We start from the raw sequence: 22,282 nt of genomic DNA on the forward strand, positions 1-22,282 counted from the left end.
TTTATTTTGTTTTGTTTTTTGGTGAGACATTTGGGGTTAAGTGACTTGCCCAGGGTCACACAGCTAGTAAGTGTCAAGTGTCCGAGACCAGATTTGAACTCAGGTCCTCCTGAATCCAGGGCTGGTGCTCTATCCATTGCGCCACCTAGCTGGCCCCATGCATGGGTTTAATAAATGTTGGCAGATTGATTGCTCTGATTTTTCTGTCCCACTCTGTGTTTTACACACAGTAGATAACGAACTACTGTGGTGTGACTCTCAAAGTGAACAACAGCAACAATTAGCCATAGAAGTGGTACTTTTTACCTTGAAAAGGCCTTTTCTTCCAATTGACTATGCTGGCATTGTACTGTGTATAGATGTACTGCTTGGCTAATGTATTTACTCTGTTGTTGAATTTAAGTGACACTCTTAATGTTGGCCAGCGACCTTTTCCGCAAAAATAGAAACCAATCTTAATCTCCTATTGCCCTCATTGAGGTTAATTAGGTTCCTAAATGAATAAACACTATAGTTATTATTTCCTGTTGTATCATATACATTCTTTTTGAAGTTTTTTTGATTGGTTCATTATCATTATTTTGAGTCAGACCCTTTGAATGTCTTATGAATATACTGGAAATATTTCTTTGGCTGATTGCTATTCCTCTATGGGAGTTTCTTTTGCTGTGGAATTGTAAGGCCTGAATACAGGTTAATGAGAGAGAGAGAGAGAGAGAGAGAGAGAGAGAACACAGACAATCTTTAATCTCAGTATATCAAACAGATTCTGAAATGATTTTGGAAGGAAGCTGGTTATTTTGAGCACAGTTCCCAAGGGTACTTCTAGCTTTTTTTGTAAAACTCCTGTGCACAGTGTACAAGAGGTCTTTCTTTATTATATCCATTGCTATTTTCAATTTTTTTGATGAGTTGAGAAAAATCTACTCATTGTACTGGAGGGAAAATTAAGTGTCCAGAAAAATACATAAAGTACAAGAGTTATCAAAGTCTTTGAAACTATTAAGTTATTTGCTATGAAATGCTGTGCTTCATTAACTCAGTATTCTATACAAATTAGTAATGCAATATATGCAACATGTATATTTAAAGCTAAATGAATAAATATTGCTTGTCTTCTCAATGGGTGGGGGAGAGAGAGAAAATTTGGAACTCAATTAAAAAAAAGAACATTTAAAACATCAAATAAAAAAAATGTTAAATGGACAAATTAATTGGCCAAAATATCCATGTAGGAATTGTGGTGTCTATCCATCATATATGTTTGAGTATAGACAATAAAGTAGGAGAGCCAGAATCCAAACTCAGATCCTTTTATTGCAAATCCAACAATACTTCCACTGTACCATGCTATAAAACAACACTTAAATGAAAAGTATCCTGTCAGAAAGGGTTGTCTGTCTGTGTTTATCATTGTAGAAAATGCCTTGGAGCAGTAGCATTGTCATGCTTCCTGTCAGTGCAGCCAGGGCCTGTAAGAAGAGAGGCAATTCTCAAAGCAGGCACAGGGATAAACTAAGGATTTGGAAGGTATTACCTAATTATTGGCCAGTCACATGGGTTTTCCATGCATCAGGTGTTTAGCCTAAATAGGAACCCTTTTAACTTTGAAGTGGCTGCTTAGCTATTTTAGACCTGACACTAGTACATATTTATTCTAGTTTCTCTTCTGACAAACAAGAAATGTCATATATGTCTTTATTGCAGCGACTCCACAATTTCTTTGGTGCAGCTGCTCCATCCAGCAGAGCAGATTGTAAGGCATCCATGCCTTCTCCCGTAACTCATCTATTTCCTCCCATCAGTATTCTGTAGTCTGTCTCCTCTTTGGGTCTTTCAACATTATGTAGGTACTAATATTGTATTTGAGAGTTCAGCTATTCCTTATCTTACTAGTCTACCTCCTTTCTGATCTTATGGTTTCTGTATTTCTTTTGTACAATTTATTCTTGGTAATACAGTGAAGCCTACTTATGCCCATCATGGATATTTCCACAGGACATAATTCGGTCATGGAGGTGAGAGATGAAAAATGGATCAGAAACAGCTAGTAGGTCAGTTTGGCTGGATCGAGGAGTGCATTTTTACAGTGGAATAATATGTAATCAGCTTGGAAAGAGAAATTGGAGCTAGATTGTGAAGGGCTTTAAACACTCAGTGTAGAAATTTTGTTCTTTATCCAAAGGGCAATGGGAAACCACGGAAGTTTCTTTAGGAGTTCAGCTCTTGGCTTCAGGAATATCATTTTGGCAGCTTTGTTGAAAATGGATTGGGGTAGGGAGAGACCGAATGCTGAAATACTGATGAAGAGGCTACCACAGTGAATTGATGAGAGGCTGGGCTGTGGTTTTGGGGGTATGAATAGAAAGAAGTGGGCAGATGGAAGAGGTATAGAAGAGGCAGAATTGACAAGATTCAGCAACTGATTCTGGATATGGTAGAGGGAATTGCTGAGTTACAGACTTAGGAAGCTAGGGAGGTTGTATTTAGTGGGGAGAGAATAAATTCAGCTATGCATATATTGAGTTCAAGATGTCTGTGGGTCTTATAGGTAGAGATTACAAGCAGAAAGATGGAGTTGCAGAACTCTAGCTCCAAAGAGAGATGAGGGGCGGCTAGGTGGTGCAGTGGATAGAACACCCGCCCTGGAGTCAGGAGGACCTGAGTTCAAATCCGGCCTCAGACACTTAACACTTATAAGCTGTGTGACCCTGGGCAAGTCACTTAACCCCCATTGCCTCACTAAAAAAAAAAAGAGAGAGAGGGAGAGAGAGATGAAGGCTGCACGCACAGATTTGGGAGCCATCTGCAGCGACAATAGTTAAATCCAAGGGAATTGACGAGACCGTTAAAGAGAAGAAGTAAAGACCAAAGACTGCTGGATTTAGGACAGAGCCCTGGGATTATTACATTTCTCCATTAAAATTTTTATGGCAGAATAATTTGGGGCCGATGAAAAGATTCATTTTCTATTTCTAAAATATTTCTAGACTGCCTTTCTAGCTATAACATTCCCAAGTTTCACTTATATCTTTTATATCTGCAGGACTCATTCTACCAGCAGTTTCTGTGAATCTGTGCAGTACTGAATTATTTTCCAAAATACATTATTCAGGGTATCTTCTGGGTAGGCTGGTACTAGCTATGGGGGAAGAAGTTGTTTTTTGAATCTTCCATTAAGACAAGGGTTCTTAAGCTTTTAGTGTCACAGAGTCCTTTGGCAGTCTAGTGAAGACTGTGGAACTCTTCTTAGAGTATTGTTTTAAGCTGCATTAAATAAAGTACCTAGGATTAAAAAGAAACCAGTAATATTGAAACACAAAACTATTAACTGTTTATTAATACAGACTAAGCAAACAAAAAAACCTCAAAATACAGTGTCTTAGTAGATAAAACACAGGTTTATAGTCTTCAGGTTAAGCACCCTTCTCAGATTTCAAGAGAATTCCAAGAGAACCTTTTATTGCTGGAAATGACCTCTCAGTTTTGAGATTGAATAACTGTATACAAATTCCATAATATTTAATAGAACTTCCCCTAGTTTTTGAATTGTACCAACTTAAATAATTCACTTCTTCCTAGATGATGTAAAGATTAAATAGGGAATCAATTTTAAAGTGTTTACAACTTCTTGTGAGCAGCAGATTTATTATGAATATGCATATTGTATCAAAAGTTATTACCAGGGGCAGCTAGGTGGCGCAAATCCAGCCTCAGACACTTGACACTTACTAGCTGTGTGACCCTGGGCAAGTCACTTAACCCCAATTACCTCACCAAAAAAAAAATTTTTTTTAAGTTATTACCAGGGGCAGCTAGGTGGCGTAGTCGATAAAGCACTGGCCCTGGATTCAGGAGGACCTGAGTTCAGATCTGTCCTCAGATACTTGACAATTGCTAGCTGTGTGACCATGGGCAAGTCAACCCTCATTACCCCACCAAAAAAAAAAAAGTTATTACCTTTTGGTAAAGCCTTTTGTCTTTGAGAAGTCTTTTAAAACGTGGTCATTTGGCTGTTTTTCATAGTTTTTGCCTGGTATTTTGTCATAGCATGACTGGTAAAAAGGTGCTAAATAGGGGATACACTTAGGTCAGCTGTTTAAAATGTAAAATTATGCAGAATCTCTAAGTGAGGAAAATGGCATGTTCATATCCTCTCCCACAGAATTCCACATTCTTCTGCAGGGCCCATACAAATACTATGTGAGTCTTAAATGCCTATCAGGTTAGTTACATCACTTCCTACTTGCTGGATCATCCATCTGTAAAAGATTATCCTATCCATCTGTTCTTCCAACTCAGTGGAATGGCCTGTATTGCCTCTGAAAAATCTTGAAACGTGGATAGTCTAGCGGTTATTTCTTTGCTTTAGGTGACCGTTGTCAGTCTGTGGGAATAAGTGCTTTGGTAACAGGGCCAGGCTGTGGCTTCACAAAGCTGCCCCTGGGTGTGGGCGTTCTTTAAAGAGATGGATTCTTGTTCTGTCTGTCCAGCTTCGTACCATTATGTTACTACAATTTGATGTAATCTGGGAGAGGGCTGCCTGGTAATGCTAGTGGCAAGAACTCGATACCTTTACTCACTCCATCCCCTTACTTCTTCCATTCCTTAAGCTTAGAATGCTTTCTTACTCTAGGGATATTAGCTGCTCCTTATGCTTTCATCCTGAATGTTAATAACATTCTGCTTTCTTTGTAATATGGTAGTGCGTTGATGGTTTCTTTCTTAATTCTCTCTCTTTGAGTATACAGTTTTTATAACACCAAAAGCCACAATAATGCTTGATAAAAATTTATGTATTAATTAATGTATTTATTATGCCTGTTGGTGAATTCTAAAGCTAGATGTCAGCCTGTTGATCTAAATATATGTGCGGGACATAATTATTTTTCATAGCCCTTACTTACATTTCATGTATACATTGAGGAGCAGTGGTGCTTTGGCCTTGGAGGAAAGAGGACCCAGATTGAAGTCCGGGCTCTGACACATACCACTGTGTGACCACGAATGAGTCACTTAACCTCTTTTTTTTCTTTTTCTTTTTGGTGGGGCAGTGAGGGTTGAGTGACTTGCCCAAGGTCACATAGCTAATAAGTGTCAAGTGTCTGAGGCCAGATTTGAACTCAGAATATTTCCAGAATATTTAGTATTTATAGTTTATACACTATAAAGTTTGTAATGTTTTTGTTCCTAGTTTTGAAATGGAGTATTTGAAATGATATGTCATTCATATAATTAGTTATTAACTATCATTAGTTTGTTTTGGAACATCAGCTCCTAAAGAGCAGGAAATTTTTGTTGAATTTGATTTGCGTTATGTATTGTGTGAGTGGCCATCAAAAATAGGTGATGAGCACTATCTTCCTAGTCACCAGAATCTCAGTCTTGATCTTTAAAGTGTTATCTACTTATCAGTCTTGGCTTTTGTTCCCTTTCTGTTTCAGATCCTTATCAGATGTACCAAGGTAATATCTTGTCAGATTTGCTGTATGTCTCTCCTGGAATGGTGAACAGTTCCCCATTTGCAGAGCATGTGGATTCTACAAAGGATAATATTGGTATAGTTTCTCCATTCCAATTTCTTTTTTCTTTCTTTTTTTTTATATTGCAGGGCATTGAGGGTTAAGTGATTTGCCCAGGGTCATATAGCTAGTAAGTGTCAAGTGTCTGAGGTTGTCCAATTTACTTTTAAATATAAATTCTTTAATATTCGACAAACTTTTTATTAAGAAGCTGCTACATGTATAGTATTGTGCTGGGTTCTAGGATAAAAGGATAACAATATGATAACAGTCTCTGTCCTCAAGGAGCTAATCTAACTGGGGATGTGCTGTTGTAGGGGAAAGATTGAATGAGAAATTTGAGGAGTAAGAAATCACTTTTGTAAAAATTTTATTTTAAACTTATTAACAATCTTAAATATAGATAAAATTAGGAATAGAATTTCAAATGCAATTATAAACTATGGTTTATGTTTAGATATTTTAAGAAACAATAGCTTTAACAAAGTAACAATAACAACTTACTTGCTTTTGTCAATACCCTTCTGATTACTCTTTTTTTATAGTTTTCATAGTCTTAAATTTTTTGTCATTGTAGTCATTATTTTCTAATTCTTTCACTGCTCTCCTTTAATTTTTTTTAAATAAATTTTTTTATTGATCCAATAACTATTTTCCCTCAGAACCCTATCGCTCCCCTTCCAAAGAGTCATCTTAGGTAACAAATAGTTTTATTTTTTAAAGAAAACCAAAGAAAAACCCAGCACAATTGATTCATCAAAAAAAAGTCTGGAAATATGTGTAATATGTAACACTTAGGAAGTTCCAGCTCTGCACAGGGGTGGCTTAGGAGTGTCCTCTAGTCTCTTCTTCTGAACTCGTCTTGTTTTTTATAATTTTGCAACATTCATTCTTGATTTTTGAGTGTCATTATTCTTTTTGTTTATATCATTGTATTTACTGTGTGTGTTGTTAACTTGGCTCTCTGCTCACTTTACTTTGTGACAGTTCACGTAGATCTTTCCCTGCTTCTCTGTATTCATTATATTGATCATGTCTTACAGCATAGTGATAGTTTCTTTACAGCTGCTTTACTTTTTTTTTTTTAGTGAGGCAGTTGGGGTTAAGTGACTTGCCCAGGGTCACACAGCTAGTAAGTGTTAAGTGTCTGAGGCTGGATTTGAACTCAGGTACTCCTGACTCCAGGGCCGGTGCTCTATCCACTGCACCATCTAGCTGCCCCCCAGCTGCTTTACTTTTTATGCATCTTTATGTTTTTCTAAATATTACTCCAACTTGTATTTTATGGCACCGTTTACAACTTTGATTTAGACATCGCCTACTTGTTGGATATGTTTTGTGGTTTTGTGGGGTTTTTTAACCTTCATAAGGGGAGTACTTTTATGTTTGGACAAAGTAGTTTTTCCTTCCTTATACTCACTCCCTAATGCCAAATGATGAATGTCTTTCCTTCCTCGGTCTTGGACACTAGCTTGTAGTCTCCTTGAAGGCAGGTACTTTGTTCCTCATTTATATGTTTCCTTCAGCTACATAATAGGCACTAAACAAATCTTCATGGCTTCTAAATCTATTAGCTATATTCTCTGTGTTCCTTGTACTTAGACCAAGGTGAATTTACAGTAATGTAGCTGAAGGACTACATTGCTTTCCCTTGTTACCTTTGTTCCCCACATTTGTACGTATCCTTCCGTAGTCTGGTATTGATTTAATATCATTATATTCAGGGTACTTATAACCAATAGTTTTTAATTCGAATGCCTGTTTGATTATCTTTACAAAGACTGGCTAATATGCCTATACATCTTGTTTTCTACTTAAGCTTTCCATAGAAGTAAGGGAGTCTAGGGGATCCAATCATATAGGGCCTTCATACGAGCTCTTATCTTGTTAGATTAACTCAGCTTGGTTATTGTAATTCTTCTATTTACTCAGCTTCAAAATGTGTAAGTAAACTACTTCAGTTTATCTTGTTCTGTGGCACCTTGTCCTGTCAGCAATTAAATCATGTCAATTATTATACTTGTCCTCCCTTTCTCCCAATTCTTCTTCATGCCACTGTGGTCATTATTAACTTTCCAGTCTTCTTAAATTTGCCTCACTCTACCACATATACTTTTTGATCCAGTGCCTACCTGTCTCTTCTTTGAAAAAGACTGCCTCTTGGCTTTGCACGTTTTGTCTGGCTTTCCTCAGTTCGGACTACTGCTCTCCCCATCTTCCTTTAAGTCCCAACTAAAATATCACCCTCTACAGGAACCCTTCCCTAGCCCCCCTTAATTCCACTGCCTTCCTTCTTTTAACTATTTCCTTCATATCCTGTATATAGTTTGTTTTGTATAATTTTTTTTGCTTGTTGTCTCCCCTATTAGACTGTAAGCTCCTTGAGGTCAGGAACTGTCTTTTTGTTGCTTTTTGTATCCCCAGTGTTAAGCACAGTGCCTGACACATAGTAGGCCCTCAATAAATATTGATTGATTGATCCAAGCCCTCTGAACCTCCTGCCTCCTTTGCATTTTTCCTTATGTCAAATCTATATTCACCTATCATAGACACATTCCTAAAATATTTCTTTTATCATGTAACCTTCCTGCATGAGGAAACTTCAAAGGTTTCCTCTTTCTCCCCCTACCAAGACAGAACTGTGTGACTTTCAAGGTTTGCCATAATCTTGCAGGATAGCTCCTCCCTCCTCTATGAACATGCCCTATTCATTTCTTCCTTTATGCTCCCATATACTTAGAATAACCTCTTTCCCCATCAAGTGTACCTTTGCCTAATTCTCCCTACCCCTTCAGGGATGAGTTTAGGTTCCATCTTTTCTTTGAGGCCCTCTTTTGGCCTTCATTTCATGCCCTGAACTCAAGTAGCACTTAATATGTGTCATGCAGCTTGACACTTTGACAAGACACCATGACAGGCCTCTCTTCAAGATACAGTTCAGCAATCATCTTGTACATAAAGCTTCTCCTGACTGTCCTCCTGCCAACTGCTGGTGTTCCCTCATGATATTCTGTATATATCCGAGTTTATTAACTTTAGATTTCATGCAGCATATGTTTTTATATATACTTCTTATCTCCTCCCATGAAAATGTTAAGCTCATTGAGAGGAGAAATGGCTCCCTTGTACTTAGCTCAAGGCATAACATATTAGAAATGCTTAAAAAAACAAAAACAAAAATAGTTATTGAATGATCACTTTTGCTCTTTCCACTGCCCCCTGCACTGTTTCTTTTTTTGTTGTTTTTGCTGAGCAGTGAGGATTAAGTGACTTGCCCAGGGTCACACAGCTAGTACATGTCAAGTGTCTGAGGCCAGATTTGAACTCAGGTCCTCCTGAATCCAGGGCCAGTGCTTTATCCACTGCACCACCTAGTTCTGCCCCCTGCATTGTGCTTCTTTAGTACAGGAACTGTATCTTCTCTGTTCTTCACAGCATCTGGAGTGATGTTCTTGCAGAATAGTCCCACAATAAAGACATGTTTACTTGATGGAAATGGCTAATCGTCAGCTTTGCAGTTGAATTTTAAAGTCAGTGGACCCCTAAACCCTTTCCCACAATGATTGCTCCATTCCTTTTCCACACATTATAGTTCTGTGATGATAGTATATTCTATTCCAACAGTTGGCAGTAGCCTAAATAGTACAGTTTTTGAGAGGATTTTGACAGCTTTTAGTATATACTTGTCTCTGTTGTGATTATCTTTAGGCCTTTGGCATGTGTCTTCATACCACTTTGCATGATTGGATTAAAAGTAGAAGTGACTTTCTTTGCAGTGTGAATGAAATTTAAAAAGCCTATATTTCTCTGTTTGAGCAGCAGATGTGCACTCCTATGATTCATATGTTCCAAGTACTGAGACAGGATCAGGAGGATGGCCTATGGAAGCCCAGACGCCTTCTGACCCATCACCCTTTGTCTTCCTGGAAGAGACTAACCCTCATTCTCTACACCCCACAGCAGGTAAGTTGGCAGATCTTTCCTACACTAGCTAAATGCCTGTTCATGTTTCTTATTAGTGCTACTTGAAGTAATTACTGGTAACTATCCTTTGATGAAGGGATAATTACCTTTAAATTTAAAACAAACACCTCAAAACTCTACTCCTTGTGTTTTGAGCTTATTTTACTGATATCCCATCAGGAGGAATTATGTTTAAGTATGTTTCCTTGGAGGAGAAGGACAAATAATCCAAAGTTATGTGCAGGTTTCAAATTCTGGTTCATTTTATTTTCTCTGACAGGAGAAATGATAACTCACAGAGACTCTGACCCTGACTATGATTTCTTATTGATCTCAGTGATAATTATGTCTCCATCCTCTTTTCTTTTGCTAACCACTTTTAGGAGCTATGAGAGAATAGGCAAGATTGCTTAACTGACAGGCTTAGTTAATTTAATTATGACAAGATTACCTACCCATGAGAAAAAGTATTCTTTTCCTTGAAAAGATTAACTTTCATGCTCAGAACCTCCAAAATAGCTAGTTATGCATCTGAACTTTTTTTTTTAACTTAGAACCAATCAAGGAAGTAGAGATGGAGGTGGAATTAACTAAAGAAGCATCACCAATGAAGGAAGTGGAAATGACCCTGGAAGTGCAGAAAGCACCAACAATGGAGATGACCCCTGCCAAGGAGATCAAGAATGAACCCGCTATGGAGATAGCATCAGACAAAGAGATGGAGGATGAACCAGTGATGGAGGTACCATCAGTCAAGGAGGTGGAGGATAAACCATCTATGGAGGTGCCATCATTCACGGAGCTGGAGGATGAACTGGTTATGGAGGTGCCATCAGTCAAGGAGGCGCCATCATTCAAGGAGGTGGAGGATGAACCAACTTTAGAGAGAGCACCAGACAGAGGGACTCAGGCAGACCAAGCCATAGAGATAGCACCAACCCAACAGATCCAAGAGGTACCGTTGCTGGATACGGATCTGGCCACCGAGAGCAAGGTGATACCAGACAAGGAAGCTCAGTTGGCACCAGCTATTGAGTTGGTGAAGGTACCAGCTGTGGAGATGGAACCAAGCAAGGAAGCTCAGCTGGTACCAGCCATGGCATTGACACCAACCAAGGAGATAGAGGTGGAAACAACACCAGCCAAGGAGGTGAAAGTAGAAAAAATGAGTGAAGATCAGAGACTGCCATCTCCTCAGGCTGGAGGGAGTCCAGTTTTCATGGCCTCACCAGGTAGGGTAGATGTAATTGCTCTTGTTATATGGTTGGGAGTTTGTTTTGGGGGGTGGGGTGTGGTCTGTTGAGATAAAATTTGGTAAAGCTTCTACCTCTAGAATGTAAAGTGAGTTTAGGCAAGGAATATATAGAATTAGAATTCCCTCATGGGAAGAAGAGAGAAAAAACACGAGGTAGAATTAGGAATGGTCTTGTTCTTTTCTTTTCTTTCATTTTTTCTTTCTTTCTTTCTTTTTTCTTTTTTTTTTTGCAGGGCAATGAGGTTTAAGTGACTTCCCAGGGTTACACAGCTAGTAAGTGTCAAGTGTCTGAGGTTGGATTTGAACTCAGGTCCTCCTAAATCCAGGGCCGGTGCTCTATCCACTGTGCCACCTAGCTGCCCCTTGTTCTTTTCTTATATGTGAAATGGCTGTGGCCAGTTATTTTCCTCTTCCTCTTTTATTTAGTGAAGTGACTCCTACTGGAAATTGGAATAAATTTTAAAAATTAGAAAGTTTTGAGTTCCAAATTCTTTTCCTTCTTCCCTCTCTCTCCTCTCCTCTCCCTGAGGCAGCAAGTGATCAGATACAGGTTATACATGTGCACTTACGTAAAACAATTCCATATTTTTCATTTTGTATAATAAAACTCAACAGAAAAAAAGGAAAGAATGAAAGTGAAAAATAGCATGCTTCAATCTGTTTTCAGTCAAGATCATTGTTTCCTTTGGAGGTGGATTGTACATGTCACCATTAGTCCTTTGGGATTGTCGTGGATCATTGCATTGCTAATAATAGTTAAGTTCACTCACAGTTCTTCATTGAACAATATTGCTGTCACTGTGAACAACATTCTCTTGGTTCTGCTCACTTCACTATACATCATTTCATATAAGTCTGTCCAGGCTTTCCTGAAACCATCTTGCTTGTCATTTCTTATAGCACAATAATTTTCCATTACAGTCACATACCACAGCTTATTTAGTTATCCCCCAGTTTATGGGCATTCCTTTGATTTCCAATTCTTAGCCACCACAAAAAGAGCTACTATAAATATTTTTGTACAAATAGGTCTTTTTCTCTTTTGGGGGATGATTTTGGAATATAAACCTAGCAGTAGTATTATTGCTGGATCAACGGTTATGCACAATTTTTTAGCCCTTTGGGCATAGTTCCAAATTGCTCCCTAGGATGGTTGGATCAGTTCACAACTCCAACAGTGGATCCCAGTTTTCCCATGTTCCCTCCAACATCCATCATTTTCCTTTTTTTGCTATATTTGCCCCTGGGGGAGACTTTTAGGTGTCATGAAACAGTTGGACATTTGTGGGTGATGGTGAGATCAAGAATATCTTGGTGTTTTGCTAAGTTGGGGAGAAGGAATAAGTCATGGGAAGTGAGTAGATTGAGGAACTGAGTGGTAAGGGTGATTGAGTGAGAGTCAGTATAAACACTTATTTACTTATCCATTGTGATGAAATAATGAGATTTTGCAGATACTCAAAGACCCACCTGGAGATTAATCTAAACTGGTTGAATCAAGTGAGAGTGATTGACTGCTGATTAGTCTACTTCAAAGTTAACTAGATTATAATCACACCGGGCTAGCCCTTAAGAAGGTATGGTTCTCAGGGGCAGCTAGTGGCGCAGTGGATAAAGCACCGGCCCTGGAGTCAGGAGGACCTGAGTTCAAATCTGGCCTCAGACACTTAACACTTACTAGCTGTGTGACCCTGGGCAAGTCACTTAACCCCAATTGCCTCACTAAAAAAAAAAAAAAAAGAAGGTATGGTTCTCAGAAGCTAGACTTTGAACTTAACTTGAGAACGCCTTCAAGTTCAGTGAACCAATGAATTTGGAAGACACCAACCAATCAGCTTGAAGCAGTGTGTAAGGACCGCCTCTGTTCAAGACCTATAAAAAGCTTCCACAATCAGTTTGGTAGAGGGTTCGTGATTGAAGCAGGCTTGTGGCAGAGGACTTGAGGAAGAACAAGACCAGGCTGGAACTCTAGGCTAAATAGGCTTTTTTCTTAACTTTCTGAATTCCATGTAAATATCTGTATGCTCTAATAAATGTTTAAAGCCCAAGGACTGGTGCTAAAGCTTCTAATTTAAGGCGACCACAATTAAGATTTTAAACATCACACCATTCATTTACTTATCAATCAATCAATTAATTAATTAATTTAGAGTTGGTATAAATTTTGAAGTTCCCTAGTATGAGGGCAAAAGTTGGGAACAAGTGAAAAATTGTGAGTCATATACCAAACTCGTTGAAGGAGGTAGAATGATCTGGGAGTTTGTAGACAAGAGAGCTACTAGGAATTTGATTGGGCAGTAGATATGAATAGCATGAACGTCTAAAGGGGACATATTGCTGAATAATGGTCATAGAATGAGAGCCTAGAAGTGGTAGTGAGGATCAAGGAGAAATCCAATTCCTTTGCCTAGGTCAGTGAGCAGAGGGAAATGAGTGAAGGGGCTGCCATACTGGAAAGAGTAGCCAAGAAGATCATCAGAGGGAGCCAAGTTTCAGTAATAGCTGGTACATGCTAGTAGTGGGAAAGGAAAAGGTTTAGATGACGGGGAGTTGATTGTCTATAGAGCAGATATTCCAGAGGACACTGTGAAAGGGGTGGGTAGTGTTTGGTTGGAACTTTGGGGTTTGAGGGTTGAGGGGGATGGAGATTGGGAATTAGTTGGTAGGGTGTGGGGAATAGGATTTGTATGACAACGTATGGGGTGCAGAATCACTAGGATTTGTATGGTTTGACCAAGTAGGTGCATGTTTCTATTTATTGGAAGATGCACTCCTCAGAAAAGGCTGGAGATCTGTCTGGAGACAAGTGTATTAGGAGATGGGAGGTCCACTTCTCAATTCCTGTTCCCTCCAGAGAATACAGCAGAGGGCTGAGAACATGGCTTTTTGCTTGGTTTCCATATTTAAGAAAAAAATAGGTATAAATATTCTGTTGGGATCCAGGAACATTTTTTTAAAAAATAAATATTGCAAAATTGCACCAGAAAATTAGATTATTTCCTTTAAAGGTAGAATCCCTTTCCGTGACTCATGAGGAAATCATTGTGAAAGGACATGACCTCATTAAGCTTTTCCAAATATGAAGGAGCCTTTTCTGAATGCTTTTTACACATCAGAGACCTGGAAGGTGTTTTTATTAAATAAGCTTTATGAAGCATAGCAGCTTTAGATTGAACAGTTCAGAATTCCTCATTTTGAAATAGTGAAGCCCTGAACAACAATCCAAACTTGTAGCTTTTTCTCTTTTCTTTTTAGGAGAAATAGTCCGCTAAGTCGTGAGCTGTAGCTTCATGACTCCTAACTGCCATTAGAATGTTAAACTATTGTCAGTGCTAGAGAGCCTTGTGGTAGCTGTAGAGGTAATGAAAAATTTCCATTGGGTACTGATATTTTTTTTGCGGGGCAGTGGGGGTTAAGTGACTTGCCCAGGGTCATACAGCTAGTAAGTGTCAAGTGTCTGAGGACGGATTTGAACTCAGGTACTCCTGATTCCAGGGCCGGTGCTTTATCCACTGCACCACCTAGCTGCCCTAGATAGTGACCATTCTTACATTAACTCTCGTATACTGTTCTGGGATGCAATTATGCTAAAAATCACTTTTTTTCCTTAGCAAGAGTCTGATTGTTCTGGAGAATCTGGAAATCATCTAGGTTTGCAAGGTTGTCCCAGGTCTAGGAAGCTTTCTTTAAAATCCTTTAAAGTAAATTCCTTTAAAGTGAAGAAATTTGATTCTTAATAGGTGGCTATGAAATTGGCTGATGAACATAAATCTTCCTGAAATATAGTGGTGTGTATTCTGAGTAATCAAAGTTTGGGGCATTTGCCATTTGATTCAGATGTCTTTGGGACAGCTTGATTGGCTTTCAGTGTATTTCCTTGTAGAGATAGTAAATCTAAGTGTCATTTTTTCTCATTCCTGGATTGTTAGATTGTCCTATTTTTGTATACCATTTGCTTGTCTGATGTTTTTGACCATAGCAATTTGGAAATGTTTTAGCTTTAAACTTGGTTTGGTTTTACTTTTTGAGTCTGGACTTTCATTTAAAGCACTGTCTTGATCTTCCAAGAAGCTTTCTAGATGTCACAGATTCCTTAGCTCTGTTTACCTTTTTGGGAAAAAAGTGATATTGTAAACAATTCCATCTTCCCTGTTTATGTTGGCAGAGTAGAGCATTAATTCTTGGAGAAGCAAGTCATTAGCACAATTCATTCTTCCACCAGGAAGAGGCAGGTATACAAGTAGTAGTAGTTGTAGTAGTTCATTTTGAAGCAAGGTACTACAATGAATTGTAGCAGGTCTGTTGATCTTTAGGTTACGTCAAGGGCCTATTCTTCAATGTAGCTGGTAATAACTTTTGCCACCTTAGATCTATGAATTTTAATCCTGACAATGGTTTACTATTCAGCAAAATCTCTTAAATTTCCTTTGCTTTAATTTGGATAATACTTCATCCACATTACTGGGAATGCCATTGAACACACACTTATAAAGCCTTACACAATAAACATTGGGCATTAAATATACTCTATTAACAAACATTTATTGAGGTCCTGCTCCTGGCTGAATGGGATGAAAAGAATATAAAATGCAGTCCTTTTTCAAACTTGCAAGTATTTATATGTAGACAAGAAAAATTCACAGAAATATCATTAACAGTGGGTACTGAACCTACTAATTGCATTCATTAAACATGAATGATTGCCAAAGAAGGAAGATAGAAGCAAATTCCCTCCTAAAACTGCATGTTCTCAGTATTCTTTTAGTGAAGAGAATGAGTACATAAGGGACATTCTGGTTTCCATTGTTGAATATCCATATGGCTTATTTCACATAATGCTTTCACAATGAATCAACTAAATTTCTTATTGTTTTGTACAGATTCAGAGTCCCCTAAGATACCTGGCATAGATGATTTGCAACCACTACAAGAGCAGAAACTGCAGGGAGTTTTTCCTCCTAACACAGAATCAAGAACAGATTCCAAAGTGGCTGATACAAATCATGCTGAACAACCAGGTAAGTGCTAGACTTCTGGGAAACCAACTTTGGAAATGTTAATTTGGAGTACTTTAGGCATGATGAGCTTAACTCTTTCCTTGGTAGCTATTTAATAACTGTTATTTAGTACCTGTGTGACCTTGGATCCATCACTTTGATTTTTCTTTCCTGCAAAATAAGGAGATTGAACTGAATTTCTTATGGTTTTCTTTAGCATTAAAGCCTATCGATCATGAGTCCAATTCTCCTGACCTTGTGCTATACTGCAACATTAGGGACAAAGGGAAGACTTAAACAGCTCTGTCATATTTGGACCTGGGTAAAGGGAGCAGAGATTTAGAGTTGGAAGGAACCTCAGAGGCCATCAGTCTGAAGTCCTTTAATTTTCTAAAAGATGAGACTGGAGGCCAGGAATGTTAAGTGAGTTAACTTAAACTCACACAGGTATGTAGGAGCCATGCTTCTTTGATAGCTAAGTAGTCTTGGAATTTGCCATCCCAAACTTTTGATATATGTGAGTTGGATAAAGTATGGTAAAAATAATTTTAAAATAAAAATGTTAACAGGTCCTGAAGTATAAGATATTATTCTTGGACCCGTTGGTCTCTTTAAAGGGTAAAAAAGAACAAGATGCATATCAGCAAATATGGGTACAGAAATGGTGTTTATATAGCAACAAAACCAGCCTAGATAAAATGCCATGATCACTATTAGAGTTTTGTTTTGAGGTGCCAGGGTAAATTTTCTTCCCTATTTAAGTCACACTTCTAACCTTTACTTGTCTGTGAAATTTCATTGAGCATTATTAAAACAGCAAAAGATAATGCCCAACTGAAAATTTATATTGCATGTGCTATTTTGTTTCCAACATGTGGATTATAGCACAAATCATACCCAGTTTGTATCTAGACACCTCTTAGTATTGTGATAAATTGAATCAAAAGCTGTTGCTTCTTTCAAAAGTTACAATGGGAAAAACCTTTATCCTATATACCAAGAGGCTTACCAATTATAAGTGCTCTAGTGGCTCCTCATAACAGGCCATGATATCTCTAGAGGCCAAGTTGAAAGATATCAGTTTTTTGATTCTGGAGTTGGTAAATCGTTACATAGTCAGTTCTGCCCTGGAATGAACAACAATAGACTTCACCTTTCTACATATGAGTTCTTAATGGGATGACATTTTTACAGGGTATACAGACTTCTTTTTTTTTTTTTATTTTAGATATTTTATTTTTTCCAGACTTCTTTCTTAAGCAATCTCAGAATCTGTTTGCAAACCTTTTTTTTTTTTTTTTTGGGTGAGACAATTAGGATTAAGTGACTTGCCCAGGGTCACACAGCTAGTAAGTGTTAAGTGTCTGAGGCTGGATTTGAACTCAGGTCCTCCTGACTCCAGGACCAGTGCTCTATCCACTGTGCCACTTAGCTGCTCCTCCACAAACCATTTTGAATTAACATAATTAATAATTCCTGAATGAGTTTGGATTCACGTTCATGAATAGTATTTTATTTATAAAGGTAAAATCAATCCATTAGGAGGCTTTTAATAGAGAAAGACTTAGTAAGCTGCATTTAAAGGTTAAAAAATTCTATTGGTAAGATTGAGGCAAGAAACTTTAGAGAGTTCAAATCTGGCTTCAGCCACTTACTGGCAATGTGACCCTTGACAAGTCACTTAAACCTGATGGCCTTTAAAAAAAATGAAAGAAAGAAACGTGAAGAGTGATACGCGAATACTTTCTGTTCAGTGTTTTGGTCTGTCCCAAATAATAAACCTTCAAAATCGTGTTCCCAGTTCTTTTGGCACATGTTTATGGACTGTGCACTATGTAAGGCTTGTTTTTCTGTATTCTACCTCACCTGAACCCTGAGATAAATGGTCATGCCTTTGATCTGGTCCTTTATTAGAATTGTTGATATTGTTTGGGTTTTTTTTGGTTTTTGTTTTGGTTTTTTTAAGTGAGGCAATTGGGGTTAAGTGACTTGCCCAGGGTCACACAGCTAGTAAGTGTTAAGTGTCTGAGGCCGGATTTGAACTCAGGTACTCCTGACTCCAGGGCCTATGCTCTATCCACTGTGCCACCTAGCTGCCCCAATATTGTTTGTTAATAAAAACAACAGCTAACATTTATTTATATAGTGCTTTAAAGTTTCCATGGTACTTTATATACCATATCTTGTTCTTTGTGAGTGTTCTGCTTCCATGTTAATGAATTCTAAAATTCTTTTGTCTAATTATAATCTTTTAACATACCATCTTTCCCTGAAAATTATTATCTCTAACCCTTCCTTTATCCATACCATGACTTTCAGCCCTTCCAAACCTCAGTTTTTTCATAGGACATCACCTACCAACATTAGAAGTTCTCTTTACACTCTCAACTGTTTTGATGAATCATTTAAATTCTACAGTATGTTCTGAGTACTGTGGAAATTTATTTTGATTTGGGGACCCTACCTTTGGGCTGAGATTAGAAAGCCTTAGGCCCTCAGGGTCTTTTCTGTGTGGGAGGTGCTGGTGCCCCTCCCCTTCTGCTTCAGCTGAGCCAAAAAGCCCCCTGGGCTATACAGGATGCCAGGTCAGATAGCTGGGGGGAAAAAAGCCCCCAGCTCCCTCCAACCTGAGCAGAGCTATCTGAGAGATCCCAGGCTCTGGCATGCCTGTACTGAGGCATGTGAGGCTGGAGCACCCCCCCCCCCCCCAGCTGCAGCCCTGGCTAGCGGATTAGCTTGGTGTGTGGGTGCAAGAAGCCCCGAGATGTGGAGAGAAGAAAAGGTATATATAGACCTGGGAGTTAGACAAGAAGCAGGGATAACGAGATTAGAAAGTTTGGAGCTAGAGAGACAGGAGGACTGGAGCAGGGCCGACTAGAGATGGGACCCAGACAAGGACACAGGAGAAGGCTAAAGAACTAGGAGCAGAGAAAAGAGAGTCTGAAGGGCAGACTGACAGAGGAGACAGACAGAAGGTTGGTGAGCCAGAAGGTCGGTGAGAGAGAAACACAGGGGTTCAGCAGTGGCAGTAAGGAGAGGAAAGTTAGAAGCAGGGGGATTTACAAAGTGAAAGGGGCTCAGAGTTAGAATAAAGGACCTGAGTGCCCTAAGGCAAGCGGCAGCTAAGGCCCTTATTGTATTAAAAAGGTTACAGGCTCAGCAGCTGAAAGGAAGAATTGGAGAGCAGTCAGGTTGTACATTTTATTTCCCTGTATTCTTAATTTTAAATAGTATCTCATAAATAAACTCTGCTTTGATTATTTAGTTAAGAGGCTTCTTAATATTTTGCTTATCAATTTGGGAGCAGTATGGTGGAACTTTATAAACGGCCCACATTAAATTAAAAGCAGTCAGATAGCCAGTGAGTCACAAGTCCCAGAATTAGTACCCCAGTCAGATTAGTCCCCCCAAATCAGGCCGAGTCAGTTAAAATATTCTCACAGTACCCATGTCCTGTTCTTGATCAAACTCCATTGCTTTGCCAAACCCCAGCCTTGCATTACTTTTATCATCCATCTATTTCATTTCTGTTCTCACTCTATTTAACAGAACTGGAGAATGTTACCAAACTCTGCTCACTCAAAATTTCTGTTCATGATCTCAAGTGGGCCCACATTGCAACAAGGCAGTCCCATTTATACCTTTTTAATCAACTTGATAGCCCACTCATCACAATAGTTACTCTGTACTTTTTTATCTCTCTATAATCCTCCTATTATACTCTTTTGCCATTTTCCCAGCTCAGGTCTTCAAGAAATAACCTCACTAGAAAAATTGTGACCATTCACCAGGACCTCTCCCCTCTCTTCACTTAGATTTCTTCCTTCACCCTCTCTGATGTGAAGAGATAGTCCTTCTCCATATGAAAACAAAGCGACCTCTCTACATTCAAGCTTAACTTAATTCCCCCACATCTTCTCTATTATATTGCCCCACTATCACCCCCATTTTCTCTTGTCTTCGAACTGTCCCTATCTGTTGTCTTCTTCCCTGCTGCCTATAAGTATGCCTGTGTTTCTCTCATTCTTTTTTTTTTTTTTTTTGTGGGGCAATGGGGGTTAAGTGACTTGCCCAGGGTCACACAGCTAGTAAGTGTCAAGTGTCTGAGGCTGGATTTGAACTCAGCTCCTGAATCCTGGGCCAGTGCTTTATCCACTGTGCCACCTAGCTGGCCCTCTCTCATTCTTTAAAAAACAAAACAAAACAAATCTTCATGTTTGATCTGACTATACTGCTTAGTTACTATCTTACATATCTCCTCCCTTTCTCAGATACATTTCTTGAGAAAGCTACCCAGGTTTTCATGATATTCCTCTTTCATGGTTCTTTTCCTACCTGTCAGAGTACTCCTCTTCATTCTCCTTTCCTGAATCTTCATTGAGGTCATGCCCACTACCTGGGTGTACCCCAACATTTTTTCCTGTGCCTTCTTCTCTCTTCCCTCTCAGAATTCTCAGAGATCTCAGATCCTTCTGAGTGTTCAGTTTTCATTTCTCTGCATATGATTGCCAGATCTAAATAGGCAGCTCTCTTCTTCCTCTGAGTCCTCTCTCTGTATTACCCATCTTAGACTCAACATGTCCAAAACTGAAGCCATTAGCTTTCCCTGAAGACCTCCCCTTCTTAGTACCTTTCCTGTCCTTGATACCACCATCATTTCACTAACCAAAACTTACAGTTCTGCTATTGCTCTGTCTGCCTTCTATCTATGACTTGGATTTAAATACTTATTTTCATCTTGTCTTCCTATGGGACTATAAGCTTCTTGAGGTCACACCTGTTTTGGTTTTTCCCCTTTTTTCTGTATCCTTACTGTTAGGATGATGTCTGACACAACATTAAGTAATTAAAAAAAATACTTATTTTCTGCTTGACTTACTGGTATACTAAAGAAATGTAAGACATGGTCTGTGTTTCCCAGGAATAATACAGTTGCAAAAGAAGAAAGCATATGAAATGGGTTATGAGTCAATTAATAATTTATTAAATGCCTACTCTTGTCTAGGGACTATGCTAAGCACCTGGGGTACAAAGGAGGCAAAAGATAGTTCCCACCCTCAAGGAGCTAAAAGTCTAGTGGGGGAGACAACATGCAAACAAATATAAATTAAATAAGCTATTTACACATTAAACAGGGAAGTAATAGAATGAAGAAGGAATTAGAATTCAGAGGGCTTGGGAAAGACTTACTCCTTTTGTGTGTGTGTGTGTGTGTGTGTGTGTGTGTGTGTGTTAAGGATAAACACGGTTTCTCTTTTATTTGCATATTAATGTTACATTTACTCCGTGCCATAAACTTTTGTTTCTTCAGTTTCTTTTGGGATATCTTTTTCTTTTGAGCAACCTCTTCTTCTGGTTTAGGGACAGTTTGTTCCTTTTCAGTCAGTATCATCTCAGTATGGCAAGGGGAGCTCATGTATGGGTTGATTCGACCATGAGCCCTGTAAGTACGCCGTCGCATTTTGGGATATGCTCAGTGACAAGAGTACGCCATCCGCATTTTGGGATATGCTCAGTGACAAGAGAATCCACACCCAAACCCTTCAGTTCAGCATTACTTTCTGCATTTTTAAGCATATGCAGCAGGAACTCAGCACTCTTTTTGGGCCAATGACCCTGTGTCCAACCCCACTGTTTAGGCTGGGCACACCTGCCAACTCAACCAGCTAGATCTAGACAGCTGTTGAAGTTGAAGAGGAGGACTGAGGTGATTCTCCTCATTAAATGGACCATGTCAGTGTGCATCTGACTGAACTGGACCATAAAGCAGCATGAGTAAAATTTAAATTGCCTGATTTTCTGATCATGCTTTCTTCACACTTCAGTTTAAAAATAAAAGTGCTATTTTTTAATAGAATATAGGTATGCATAAGCACATATACAGATTAATGTTGGGAAGATTGTGATGGTATTATTTCATTTTACTTTTGCAGCTCCTGTTCCTGTAGCTGAAGTGAATCCTTTTAAACCTTGTTCTGAGAATTCCCCAGCTTTACCTACTGAAGGTAAGAGGAAAAAGTTCCTCATGCTACCTGGCTTCTAAAAAGACCATGAAATCAGGGATCAGGGTGGTAGGTACATTCTGAAAATGATACCAGTTTGTACTTTTTGCTGGAAAAGACAGAAGAATCTTAGAATTTTTAATTTGGAGTTTGTTGTAAGATCATCATACGCTGGAGAGGGTTGTGAGGGTAAGATGCTAGCATTTGAATAATTTAATCTGATGCTGCTAAATACAGTTAATTTTCCAAATGTGCAATTAGCCTGTTTAGGAATTCCACAAAAATGGTGATTGAGGCTGTATTTTAAATCCTGTAGTCATAAACTTGCTAAAACATAAACAAATGAATATGCTGGTTTAGAATCCTTAAAATCGCTGAGAAGGATTCCTTGTAAAGCATGAAAACATTTCTTTGTTCTCAATTTTTCAAAAGGAAAATACACAGATCCTTAGATTTGTGCTTGATATCATTCAATCAGAGCTAGTTAAGGCTCCAAACATAGGCTTAATCTCTAGAGAAAAGAAATTTGATAAGTAAGTTCTG

The 22,282-nt window shown here is 38.7% G+C and overlaps 1 protein-coding gene across 1 annotated transcript in view; it reads left to right on the forward strand.

Annotated features, from left to right (window-relative positions):
* Positions 1 to 22,282, forward strand: part of MAP4 (microtubule associated protein 4) — a 238,191-nt gene that overhangs the window by 146,051 nt on the left and 69,858 nt on the right. Inside the window, 5 exon segments of the mRNA XM_043983254.1 lie at positions 5,445 to 5,558; positions 9,342 to 9,485; positions 10,040 to 10,717; positions 15,621 to 15,758; positions 21,671 to 21,742. Of these exon segments, the coding sequence (XP_043839189.1) occupies positions 5,445 to 5,558; positions 9,342 to 9,485; positions 10,040 to 10,717; positions 15,621 to 15,758; positions 21,671 to 21,742 (1,146 nt within the window).

Source organism: Dromiciops gliroides, chromosome 1 (genome assembly GCF_019393635.1).
Source record: "Dromiciops gliroides isolate mDroGli1 chromosome 1, mDroGli1.pri, whole genome shotgun sequence".
NCBI classification, from domain to species: Eukaryota; Metazoa; Chordata; class Mammalia; order Microbiotheria; family Microbiotheriidae; genus Dromiciops; species Dromiciops gliroides.